The sequence below is a fragment of the Carassius carassius genome, chromosome 43 (assembly GCF_963082965.1).
Source record: "Carassius carassius chromosome 43, fCarCar2.1, whole genome shotgun sequence".
Classification (NCBI taxonomy): domain Eukaryota; kingdom Metazoa; phylum Chordata; class Actinopteri; order Cypriniformes; family Cyprinidae; genus Carassius; species Carassius carassius.
Window position 1 is genome coordinate 19960276 of NC_081797.1, and position 13566 is coordinate 19973841.

At 40.6% G+C, this 13566-nt stretch overlaps 1 protein-coding gene across 4 annotated transcripts; it reads left to right on the forward strand.

Moving 5' to 3' along the window:
- The first annotated feature begins 1327 nt into the window (after positions 1-1327).
- Positions 1328-5883, forward strand: LOC132125232 (NAD(+) hydrolase SARM1-like). 4 transcript variants are annotated; one of them, XM_059536526.1, is made up of 5 exons: positions 1328-1801; positions 2661-2748; positions 5288-5402; positions 5514-5549; positions 5646-5883. In XM_059536526.1, exons 2-5 carry the CDS (start codon positions 2667-2669, stop codon positions 5866-5868), a joined length of 456 nt encoding a protein of 151 aa, XP_059392509.1. In that variant the 5' UTR covers positions 1328-1801; positions 2661-2666; the 3' UTR covers positions 5869-5883. The 4 variants fall into 4 exon arrangements, with proteins under 4 accessions (XP_059392509.1, XP_059392510.1, XP_059392511.1 ...); XM_059536527.1 differs by lacking the exon at positions 1328-1801 and adding an exon at positions 2176-2259; XM_059536528.1 differs by lacking the exon at positions 1328-1801 and having other exon boundaries at positions 2367-2748.
- Positions 5884-13566: the final 7683 nt, after the last annotated feature.

Consider the following 13566-nt stretch of genomic DNA (forward strand, 5'->3'; position numbering starts at 1 on the left):
GCAAGCGCCGTCTGAGAAGCATATAAAACACATAGAAAGCAGCAAAAAACTCTTCAACGCTCAGATGAATGAAGCAGTAGACTTTCCCTTTGATGAATCACTGATTCTTTCTTAAAGATCTCAGTGCAAATCTCAAAAAACACTGAGGGGTCAGTGACGTCTATGCCGCTCTCAATCAGGTCCTCCTCATAGAACATCACATTGCCCTTCATCAGCTGACTGAAAGCTACTGCAGCAAGTTTTACAATCACTTCTCTGACGGACTTTAGGAGTTTCTCTGTAGTTTCTCTTTCATCAGGCTTTCTCTTAATCTGACTCAACAGGAAGTGGATGTACATTTCAGTCAAAGTTTGAGGGATTTCTGCACTGAGATCTTTTTCCAGGAGGTTTTGATGCACAGTGGATGAGATCCAGCAGAAGACGGGGATGTGGCACATGATGTAGAGGCTTCTTGCTCTTCTGATATGTGTCATTATTCTGCTGGCTTGATGCTGGTCACTGATTTGAATCCCTGAATTTCTGACACATGGTTAATGTATTTGGAGGGGATCTGATTGGCTGCTGCTGGTCTGGAGGTGATCCAGATAAGAGCAGAGGGAAGCAGCTCTCCTCTGATGAGGTTTGACATCAACACACCCACTGATGAAGATTCATTCACATCACAAACTTTCTCATCATCTGAGAACATAAGCGTGATTCTGCTTTCATCCAGACCATCTAGGATGAACACAACTTTACACTCCTCGTAAATCTTTGAGTCCAGATCTTGAAGTTCAGGATTAAAGTCCAGCAGAAGTCTGTGAAGACCGTACTGGTGATCTAAAATCAAATTCAGTTCTCGAAATGGAAACACAAACATGAAATCTACATCCTGATTGTCTTTTCCCTCAGCCCAGTCCAGAATGAACTTCTGCACAGAGACGGTTTTTCCAATTCCAGCGATGCCTTTAGTAAAAACAGTCTTGATTTTCTCCTTCTCTTCACATCCTGGTTAAGGTAATGGTTTAAAGATGTCATTACAGCTGATTGGATTGTGTTGTGTTCTGGGTGTTTTCTCCATCTGTAAAACCTCATGTTCTTCATTCACTCCTTCTCTCTCTCCTTCTATGATGTAGAGCTGTGTGAAGATCCTGTTCAAGAGGGTTTCATTTCCTTGTAGTTTATTTCCCTCAAATAAGTGTTCATACACTCTTTAAAAAAAGGGTTCCTCAAGGTTCTATATAGAACCCTGGGGTTCCGTACTTGGCCAATAGAACCTTTTACCAAAAAAATGGTTCTATGTAGAACCCTTGCATGCAAAGAACCTTTTTTTATAAAAATTATTCTATAATTCATGTTTTATGACTGAAGTGTAAACTAAAGATTACACTATAATTATAGGCCTTACTCAACACATTCACAAAGCTTTTTGAGTCAAGACCCATGAGAATGACTGCTGTAGTCAAAAATATTAATATCTAGTCAATGTATGATTTGAGCTGTACATTAGCATGAAACATATTACTTTACATTATAGTTTACCTTTTTGACGAATCAATTTGTGAAGAAAAACATAAACTAACCAGGAGTTTTCTTTATCTTGTATACCATATTGTGATGGTTTTAATCTACCGAAGGGAACATTAAAAACAAATAATCATAAAAAGACCCCCTCCCCCTCCCCGGTGGCATATATGCATTGCGTCATCCTTGAATTCCTATTGGTGGATTGGCGAAGATGAATCTCGAGAGGAGTCGAGACAAGTGACAGTTAATTTTTCAAACTGAGGAGTCCGCTATTTCTGCTCGTTCATACCCTAAGGTAAGTTAAGTTTTTACATTTCTTAAATGATTTTACCGAAATATTTTGTATTACAGTTAATATTTATATTTGTTAGAGTAGCCCTTGTGTTAAACACTGATACTACAAGCAAAATTTACCTCAAAAACACTGGTGTGAAGCACTGAAGGGGCTTCGTCAGCCGTCGGTTCAAATCCTGTTAAATTAATTTTGCTCCGGTTTTTAAATTAATTAAGATACAGTCTCCCTTTATTTCCTTGTTAATGTTAATGGAATTGTTAACTACAATAAGATAGCTTGGTTATAAGGAGACGAGTTTCGAGTCAGAAGCATGAATTTTAACGTTCATTTCAATTAAGCGTGCGCTCTTTGTTTAAATAAACGGCGCCGATTCAAATAAAAAAAATTGGTGGAAGACGGAGGTGAATGATTATGTGAAAGTGTGTCGCAGTTTCACACATAGCTCTACTCATTTTGCAGTGAGTATTTTTCCCAGGCCTATGTTAACAGGTGTAGAAGTTCTTAACTTTGGCCCGCAAGATACTTTTGTGCAACTCCAACCCAGACCAGACGAGGATCTTTGATTAGCTTGTTCAGGTGTGTTTTATCAGGGTTGGAGCTAAACTCAGCAGGAAAGTGGACACTGCTACAGTTCAAAACTTCCGGCCGGTCTGTAGCTATTAAAACTGTGCAAAGACACAGTTGCAGTGCAGCGTTCGTTTATGTTTACTGTGACGCATGCGCTGGATTAAAGTGATGATAGCACAAGGTTACATTTTAGTATTCAAATGTTCTAAAGCCAAAAATCTTTAACGTTAGGTGTGTTTAATGCATAGTTGGTTTATGAAGTGTTATTTATGCTTTGTTTTTTTATCCCCAGATAACCATGGTTGATAAATGGTCAGTAGATGACACGTGTCACTGGCTTCAAACTATAAACCTCATTGATGCAAAAGAAAGTTTCAGAGGTAACGTTACAGATGAAAATGTATAGATATTCATTTTGTGATGTTGTGAAGTTTCAACTCACAAAGTTTCTAACTCACCTGCAAGTGCAACATAACCACCAAGCAGATTTTAGTGTTACCTGTGACATTGAGGGATGTTTTAGAAGATATAAAACTGTTGCAAGTTACAGAAACCATATCTATCGAAAGAACAGACAAGCTTTGCAACATCCCCTATTTGAAAAGGCTACTGTATTTGAAGACAACAACGAAAGTGAGGAGGAGGTTCCTGAAGATGATCTGCTAGAGAACAACCAGAATTCTTTGCTTGGAATTGATTTAGAAACTGTGTTATTGGAGCTGAGACAGCATGTAGCCTTCTTTATATTAAATCTTCAAGAAAAACATTTACTTCCTAAAGCAACTCAGGATACCATTGTTTCCAGCTTGGAGTTCATCTTGAAATTTTTCCAACAAAGTTATTTTGACATCATAAAATTCCACTTGACAAAATCTGGATTTAGACTAGAGGACCAGGAAGACTTGGATAACTTAAGCTAATTAATCAGACACTTATTGAAAGTGTGTTTGCCTATATTCAGTCAGATTATCAACTTTTCAAATATTGCAAAGAACATCTACATTTAGTGGAGCCAGTCAAGCACAGACTTGGAACCAATAGCCAGGGGAAGGAGGACACATTTCAGTATGTGCCTATCATTGATGTTCTGAAGACTCAGTTGGAGAAACATGACATATTTGAATCATATCGAAGAACCTGTGAACAAGCCCCAAGTATTTATTTTTTAAGCAGTTACACAGATGGAGAATTATTCCATGAGAGCCCCTTTTTTGGAGATCCTAATATTGTAAGATTACATCTGTACACTGATGAATATGAAGTGGTAAACCCCTTGGGGTCTAAAAGATCAGTTCACAAATTAGCAGCTTTCTATTTTATGATTGGCAATCTTGAATCTAACTGCAAATCACAATTGAGGCATATACATTTGTGCTTACTTGTAAGAAATCAATTTCTAAAGTACTCATACAGAGACATCTTGCTGCCCCTGATTAATGACCTGAAACTGTTGTACACTGAAGGACTCCAGGTCAGTGTAAATGGTCAGAACATCATTTTGAAATGCACCCTTGCCACTATTTCAGCTGACAACTTGTCTGCTCACAGCCTGGCAGGTTTCACCTGCTGCTTTAGCAGTGGATGGATCTGTCGCTTTTGTATGATCAGCTACAAAGACCTAAGGTCTCACGTTAACGAAGATGATGTAATAATTCGATCTTCTCAGGTACATCAGTACCATCTGCAAGCACTCAGGGAAAGTACTGGAATATCCAAACAGACATATGGTGTGGTCAGTGAGTGTCCTTTCGCTGAGCTGGACTACTTTGATGTGACAAAAAACTTTCCCCCTGACTTAATGCATTTTCTCGAGGGTGTGGTGCCTCTTGTGATTACCAGGCATTAAATTTTTTGCACATTGTCTCATTAAGTCAGATACATGCTGAATTGGATGCATTTAAGATAGGGAGGAATGAATGGGCTAACCTTCCTCAGAAATTTCCAGATTCTGTACTAAAGAAAAACACACTATCAGGGTCTGCAACTCAGGTCTGGTGCCTCTTCAGGATTTTGCCATTTCTCATTGGACATTACATTCCAGAAGGTGAGGTGCACTGGGACATTTACCTGAAGTGTAGGGATATAGGAGATGTGATTTTGTCCCCCACCATTCAAAGGAAAATCATCCCTTTTCTAAGCCTTCAGATAGGTGAATTCCTGTCCTCCTTCCAGTCTGTATTCCCTGAGACTTTCACTCCAAAACTACACTTTCTCATTCATTATCCACAACTGATATTAAAGTTTGAGCCACTGAAACAGCTGTGGTGCATGGGATTCGAGGGAAAGCACCAATACTTCAAGCGTTTAGCCCACAACACGTGTAACTTCAAGAATCTCAGCTACACCCTTGACAAGAGGCACCAGTTAAGGCAGTGCTGGGAACTGACTTCGCTGGATTCCTTGTGTCAGGACAACTACACGGAGGGTGAACGGGTAGTACCTTTTCGAGCATTACCACTGGAGATACAGAAAGGTGTGATTGGAAGAAGTGAGTCAGAGGATGTTCAGGGTGACGAGAAGCTTGGTGTGTGTAGCTCTCTTATGACCAACAACGTGAAATACTGTGTGGGAGACAACTTAATTATAGATCTTGTGGAGGAGGACATCCCAATCTTTGTGAAGATTTTGCGGTTCAGGGGTGCTTGGATCTTCGGCAAGCTGCGGATACCAATAACATTTGAAAGACATTACCATGCTTTCAAATTGGAGGACCAGAAGGAGTGGATTCTGGTGCAGCCAGGGGAGGAGAAAGAATTTCATCCTCTTGACACATATGTGCATGATGATACTAAGTATATTACATTATACCACAGAGTGCAGTCTTCTAGGTAAATATATTGTACTTCTGTGGCATGTCTCTCTCTTATTTATTATTTCTTCTTTAGAATATGTAATTTTTTTTTATTTTATTTTTTACAGAGCAACAAATTGATGGAGAGACTCTGCTGGGTCTCACAGAAAGGATGGTGGAAAGACTTTTTCCTGTAATGAAACATCAGGTGACACTTATGAAGGAGCTTAATAAGTTAAAAAAGTAAGTCTCTGTTGTTAAATATTAATCATTGTTGTTAAATATAAAACAAACAAATGCTAACCAAGCTTAAAATCCTTATCTTAATTTATATTTTTATATTTCTTCAAACAGCCTGGAAACTGAAGTGCCTCAAATATCTTGTACTCAGTATGTTTCATTGTTTTGAATTTTGAACAAACTGTATTGTGGCAAGTAAAATGAAATCCTGTATAAAAAACTTCAACATTGTATTCATGTTTACAGACAAGAACCCTGTGAGAATGAGGGCTCATTTGTTGCCCAACCTTGGCCAGCAGTATACAACCTGCCTGTCTTTCCCCCTGAACTGCAAGCAGCTTTGCAGAGGAAGGATCCCAGCTTTAAGAAGAAGGACAAGTCTCACATCCGTGCATTACTGATTCAATTGTTGTTTGACAGCATCACTAAGTACACCTGGTACAGTATTGTATTTAATTGTATTTTATAAAAGTTAAATGTATTTTATATTAAAGGGTTAGTTCACCCAAAAATGAAAATTCTGTCAGTAATTACTCACCCTCATGTTGTTCCAAACCTGTAAGGCCTTCGTTCATCTTCGGAACACAAATTAAGATATTCTTGATGAAATCTGACAGCTGGATCAGCTGTGTTAGAGTGCAAAGTTTTTTTCATATTAAACTATGTTATTCCCTTAACTAAGACGAGTTGATACATACCTCTCTCATCTCGGTGCATGCACTTAATCGCTCTGGCACGCGGTGACACTTTGATGCAGCCCAGTATATTCAATGGTATCTAACAGCAAATAATTTTGAAGTGATCAAACACATCAATGTTTTCCCTATTTAAAAACAGTTACACGAGTAGTTATACGACCAAGTATGGTGACACAAAATAAAGCGTGGTGCTTTTCTAAGCGGGTTAAAAAGGATAACTATAATGTATGGCGGAATAGCACTTTTCGGATTACTTCGACTCAGCGCAGTAAAAAGTCACGCCTGATCCTTTTCCTCTCACTTCTGTCAAGGGGAAGAGGATCAGGCATGACTTTTTACTGCGCCGAGTCTAAGTACTCGAGTGCCCTTGAGGTAAGCTAAAACATACCAAAATTTTATTTCAAAGTGAACAAGGGATAGGGATAAGGAACTTGTTTGGCTGAAAGTGTGTAATTTGGATATAAGCACCTGTAGTAATTTTACTGTTTTGTATTTAAGATGCTGCATGAAATGACAATGAGGTTTGGAACAGACTTGGTGAAGAACATCTCTGAATGAAATGGCCCCAAACATCATCAGGAGAGCAAAAGAAGGAAGTCCAAAAAAAAAAAAACTCTACGCCAATCTCATTGGACTAGCAGAGGAAACCACAGAAGTTGACTACACCATATATTTTTCCCCATCCAACCTATCTGTTCCATGCTCAGTGTGAAGTTGCATTGTTTGCATTGTCAATGTACATGTTGTAGTTCCTATAAATTGTATAAGTAAAAACATGTATTAAAATAATGCAAATATTAAAGGAATAGTTTACCCCCGAATAAAAATGGTCATCCTTTACTCACCTCTTGTCATTTCAAATCTTTATGACTTTCTTCTTCAGAACACAGAAGAAGATATTTTGAAGAAGGATGGTAACCGAACAACGGCGGTTAATTGAAGAAAAGCACCCAAAAGGTTAAATGTTTGTTTTACAGGAACCCAAAGGTGCTACACCAACCATAGTGTTTAACGGCTCTCCTGATCCCCTCAAGGCTGAAAGCTTCAGCATTATAATGGACAACGTGAACATCATAAGAGAGGCAGACATTGACATGACACAGGCTGTGGAATGCCTATTTGCAGTCTATTTTCTCTTCAATGTGCAATACCCGGTTGACATTAAGCACACAATAACTTTTATTCAAAAATATATGCTTAAACTTAGACAAGAGCACGGCAAAAGAACACCAATACCTGTACTGAAAATGTACAGTCAACTTGTGTAAATTGTAGAGCTATTTAATAGTTGTTTTAATTGTTCATGTATTGATTTTTATCTGCACTGTCAAATATCAAAAAAAAAATTTCCTCATTTCAGAGATATATGTAAAAGTGAAGTACTGTATATTTACATAAACAAGCTTATGTATGTTTATTGCAAAGTGAAAATGCTTAAATGAAATAATTCAAACTAAATGGTTAAATGTAATTAAACATCTTAAATGTAAAATGTGAAATTTGCTGTCTAATACAGAGTACACAGAGGAGCAATTATAAATGACACTAATATTTTTGTATAATCAGTTGAATAAATTTAAACATTTTGAATTTTCTGGATTGTTTATATTTTCTTATTCAATAATAATTTAACTTGTTTAATAATAAAGAACCTTTATTTATAGATAACCATATAGTATATGTTGCATATTTTGGAGAACATTTAGTGTTCATTAGGGTTTCTTAAATGAAACTGCAGTAAATCAGCAGCTAAATATGTATACTAACTGTGGGGCAGAGGCCTCTGTTCCTTCACTAAATAAAGGGTATATAAGCATGGATTGTGAACTCTTCACAGACACACTGCTGCAGGGTCCTGCAGATTCTGATCCCAGTCTCTTCTTTCTGCTGATAGTGACAAGAGACAAACAAGTATGCATAGTGTGTGTGTGTGTATGTGTGTGTGTGTGTGTGTGTGTAGAGCTGAGTAGATTACTTATCAATTGTAATCAGTTACTGATAACAGATTACATGACAAAATGTGTAGTCAGTAGTATAATGTCTTAGATTACACATTTTTTGTAACGTAATCTGATTACTTTTGGATTCATTTACATTTGTGCTATCCCTTATTTGATATCACATATATTGAATTAGCCTAATCTTGTACTATTTTGACAGATATAAGAACAAATATATTCCAATAAATATATTAAATTCACCAACAAGGGCCACAATAGCTACTTTTTTCAAGTGCAATGTATGGAAAGTTAATACTTAACTAACACTAAAATACTAACTAAAATACTAACACTAATTTACCTTGCTAACACTGAATAAAACAAAATCACATCTTATGATTTAAGAGGATATTTACTTATCCTTGTAAATTTAGAAAACAGCAACATTACAAAAAACAATATTGAAAAACATGAAATTCACAGCAATATTACTGCTAGGTCAAATATTAAATCTAAAAAAACACTACAGTGTATATGATTGTATAAATGAAAAACTTCAAACAGTAGCTACATTGCAAACATGAATTTTGGAAAATCACGAACGTATACAAGTGGAACGTTTATTAGAAAAAATAAATAAACATTAAAAAAGGAAATTTAGGAGAATCAATAATTGTGGACGACTTATTACCATTGTGTAAATAATATGTAATCATATCCATAAAAAAGTAACTTTTATTTAACTTTCAGTATTGTTATAATTATTAAATCAATTTTAATTATTATTCATTAATTATTATTATTGTATTTGTTTAATAAAAAATACCTATTGAATAATTGTAGAAAACAAATAAATGGAAAAACATTATATTGGCTACTCATTTTGGTAAGACACATTCAGTTTACAGTTTTTCTCAAATGCTAAAACACATTTCACAAACGTTTCCTCCATGTTCCCCAATGTCTAAACACAACACCCTTTTCTAAAGCTACATAAACACAACCACACCCTTTCACTTCAAAACTCAAACTTTCACACCAAAAGAGCAGCTTGAAGCTTTCAAAAATGTAAACACTATACACATCATTACACACTACAGCAAAAAAAATTGAAAACACAATGCTCAATTTGTGAGAAAGTTCTTTGTTTCATAACTGCCAGTGCATATTTTTAGAAACTTTACAGTAATGGATGTTCTTAGATCTCTGCAGAGGATTAGCAATTTAGATTTGTGAGTTTCATATAAAGAGAATAAATCTATAGTAAATTCTGCATGTACACTACTGTAACACAACTCAATGCAAAAACAGAATCTATTGCACACAACAGTACTCTTGAAAACATGATCAGGGTGTGAAGTTTTTTTATTTACTTTATTCACACCACACACACACCACAATCACTTTGCGGCATCATGTCGCTGAGCTGCATCGGGCCACATCACCTCATCCACATCGCAGGCTTTATTGTCTCTTGCCAGGCACCGCAGGAAAAACGCCCTGGAATGGCGAATCCATCCTTGGAAGGCCTGGGATGTCAACACAGGCCAGCTCCATTGCCCTTAGGAGGTTCTCTCTAGTGTATAGTTGTCTGTCATAAACATTCCATCTCCATGATGAGAAGAACTCCTCTATAGGGTTCAGGAAAGGGGAGTAGGGTGGCAGACAGACGTTTAAAAAGTGGTTACTGTTGGTGGTGAACCACTCTCTGATTTGGTTTGTTTGGTTTGTTTTGTGGAAGTGTACATTTCCCCAAATGATCACATAAATGTAATGTGCGGGCCCAGGATGGTGTTGTTCGCGGTCCAGGAGGATGTCTTTTAGCTCCTCTAGGAAGGTGAGTAGACGTTGGGTGTTGTAAGACCCAAGGACAGCATGCCAGTGGACAAGCCCCTCCAAACCCATGGCCGCACAAAGAGTAATATTACCTCTCCAGAAGTAATGTAGGCCACTGAGCAACACAGTATGTCCACTAACTGTACTGTGAACATGGATGCATACTTACATGCACATACTCGTAACATAGGTCTTTGTGTCGCGCAGAGTTGCGCTCAAAGGAAACCCTATAGACCTGTTTCATCCGCATCTTTTGGCAGAGAAAGATGCCAATGACTTTGTCTCTGATCTCCCGGAGTCTGATGAGGTTGTTCACCTCTATGTGGCATTCTTTCAACTCTAAAGAAAGAAACATGTGTTGTCAATTGACATGTTTTACAATACAGTAACAACTGATTTGAAACCAATAGACTACTTTCACAGGCTTGTAAATAGAGTACAATACCTGTATTGTTGTCTAAATGCCCTGATAATGGTGGCCACGGTGAACCTACTCAGGTTTGGATGAACTCGTAGTCCTGCTTCAGCCAATGTCATGCCATGGACAATGATATGGTCAATGACTGTTGCTCGCATCTCGTCCGTAATGATGGTGCGAGTTTGTCTTGCTCTCCCTCCTGGACCTTCTCCTCTCCCTTGTTGGCCTGCTCGTTTTCCTCCTCTGATTTGAACTCCTCTTCCTCGTTGGCCTGCTCCTCTTCTTCCATGGCCAGCTCTTCTCCCTCCTCTGACTCAAATTCCTCTTCCCCGTGACTCTGCCTTCATCCATTGTGTTTGTTTGGAATCTTCAGCAAACTGTGCACTCTGAACTTGCTTTTATACATGTGGTCACAGCATTAGCAACAAGTGTCTTCAAATTTGAGTCGTAGTGTGTAATAAATACACAGTTAAATGCAGACTATTGTCAGTAGCTTTGGATAGTCACCTGTTAAGCAGAATGTGCAGCTACGATATTATATTCTGCACAATGAGTTTTTACTCTGATCCACTCAATTCAGTGTATCCTGGGACAGCACAAATAAAACTAACTAAAACAAAGCACATAACTCCTGGTAAAATCTAAATAAAGCTCAAGATCAGCTTGTGTGAGGAACTGCCATACATCATTTGCAGTGTGTATTCACAGAAAATATGTAATCATTTATAAATATAAGTTCAAGTATTTTCATTCCACGCTGTTCATTTAGCTTTTAATGTTTGTGACAGTACAATTATAGATATTTACCTGCAGTAGAAAAGCAGTATAGGTTTAGTTATAATGTCGTAGCTGTGATACAAAAGAAATGCAGAACTCAGCACTACTTTGTTTGTACTGTAAGCTAAAACAAATATATAAAAAAATATTTTTTTTAAGTGCACATCATGACTTTTAACAAGCATCTCATATTCTGTCATTTGTGCAAGAGAATCAACAATCATTGGTTTATTGATATTGTCCGATAAATAGTATAATTAGTACAGTTTAAAAGTTTTAAATTATTCTGCCAACTGTTACAGGTGAGGTAGTGCTTAACGTAAAACAACGGGAGAGAAGAGGATTTGGAACAAATAAGGAGTTTTTACTGAAGACGAAGGAGGTACAGACTATATTAACAAGATTACATTAAGCATACATTCAGCTAACACATCAACAACGCTAAACATCGACACATTTAATCACGGACAGGGGAGAACTGAACAGACCGGGTATTTAAACACACAGATGGTAAAGAGGGAACAGGAGACAGGTGGGGATCAATCAATTAACTAAAACAAGAAAAGGAAGATGAACAAATAAGGAAACCAAAAGTTCATAAACGATACAGTTCGCCCCCTCCCGGAAAGGTGCGTCCTCGCACCGCAAGAGGAATACCAGCGGAGGGAGGGTGGGGGTTCTGGAGGCGGGTGAGGAGCAGGCCAGGAGCAGGTGATGAGGGAGCATGGAGGTAGGGACCAGGGCAGAGTGGATGGAGGGAGGAGCCAGGGAGGAGCCCGGAGCAGGAGGAGCCAGATGGTCCACCAAAGACCAGCCAGGACGGAGATCCACTGTGGAGTCGATGGTGGGAGGAGCCATGGTGGAGAAGCGGCCGACGACACCAGGGGGCCGACAGGAGGAGACTGCACCGGTGGGTGAGGAGCCCACAATGGAGCAGCACAGCCGCAGAGCCAGGGTGACATCGAGGATCCGAAGGGCCTAGGTGGAGCAGAAGTCTCTAGCGACCAAGGCGGAGGCGGGGTCCTGGAAGACCGCTGTGGAGCTGGAGTGACGGAGGATGACGGTGGAACCAGAGGGAAGGAGGAGCCTGACAGAGCCGGAGGGATGGAGTGACGAGGTGGAACCAGAGGAGTGGAGTCCCGAGGCGGCGGATGGTCGTCGACTGACCAAGGTGAAGTCGGGGGGACGAGGGAGCCCGGTGGAGCAGGTGGGATGACAGGCCACGGTGGAGACGATGGAGCTAAGAGCCAGGGCGGAGCCGCTGGGTCGAAGGACCGAGGAGGAGTCCAGGGCTCGGAGGCTGGAGGCGGAGACAGGGCCTTAACATGCCAAGGCGGAGCTGGAGACTGGCAGTCCAGCGGCGAACCATCGTGCCCAGATGGCGCGGACTGAGGGTGAGCTGCGGGACTGACTGGCACCAGCAGGGATGACGAGGAACTGGCTGGTCTAGGAGGAGGAGAGAGAGGAAGGATGGGAGGAAACAGGAGGATCAGGGCTGGACGGATACCAGCGGTAGTGGAGCAGAGGGACTGGCAGGTTTAGGAGGAGGTGGGAGAGGGAGGCTGGGAGGGAGTACAGGAGACACAGAAGATTCAGAGCTGGGCGGAACCGGCGGAGACACAGGAAATTCAGAGCTGGGCGGAACCAGCGGAGAGACAGAAAATTCAGAGCTGGGCAGAACCAGCGGAGAGACAGAAAATTCAGGGCTGGGCGGAACCAGCGGAGAAACAGAAAATTCATAGCTGGGCGGAACCAGCAGAGAAACAGAAAACTCAGGGCTGGACGGAACCAGCGGAAATGGAGCAGAGGAGCTGACGGGAGGAGGTAGGAGTGGGAGACTGAGAGGGTATACAAGGGGATCAGGGCTGGATGGAACCAGCGGAAAAACAGGGGATACAGGAATTACCTCCATAGACCAGTCAATTAGATCCAGAAGTTGCTCCATATTTCCCGAGATCGAATACAGCTCACCCTCAGTCGCAGGAGTGTGGGCAGGGCTTTCCTCCACGCCCTCGATCTCCACGAGGACTCCCACGATGCATGGTGTTGCCGGCTCACACACCTGGTCAGTCGCGCTCTCGACGTCCTGAATCGGCTCGGGCTCTGCGGCTGCGGTGGGCTCTGGCTCCGTGTGACTTGATGGTGGCTGGCTGGTCTCTGGGTCGGGAGTGGGGCTGGAGATATCCTCTTCGGTGGTGCTGATGGTCCACGAAGATCCATTCTTCTCCAGCACCCACTCCACAAAAGCGGCGAAATCCTCTCGGGGACCGTTCGCTGGTAGGCGTGCCTTACTCCGCTCGCTCAGGCCGGTGTAGAAAAAGTTAGAGAGCGAGCGGTCGGGGAAGTGAGTAAGGCACGCCAGATCTAAAAAGTCCCTGGTGTGGTCCTCCAGCGAATGGTCCAGTTGCTCCAGGCACAGGAGACGGACTGCTGGGATGGCCATTCCGTCCTTCGGATGAGACATTAAACCGAGGTCCTGACTCTCTGTGGTCATTAAA

What these genes read in the sequence shown, in the direction of transcription:
- LOC132125232 (XM_059536525.1), top strand. Translation starts at nt 5,061, where the DNA reads ATGCTTTCAAATTGGAGGACCAGAAGGAGTGGATTCTGGTGCAGCCAG. An exon ending in GAGCTTAATAAGTTAAAAAA is followed by an intron (nt 5,403 to 5,513) that starts GTAAGTCTCTGT and finishes TTCTTCAAACAG; the next exon opens with CCTGGAAACTGAAGTGCCTC. An exon ending in CCTCAAATATCTTGTACTCA is followed by an intron (nt 5,550 to 5,645) that starts GTATGTTTCATT and finishes TCATGTTTACAG; the next exon opens with ACAAGAACCCTGTGAGAATG.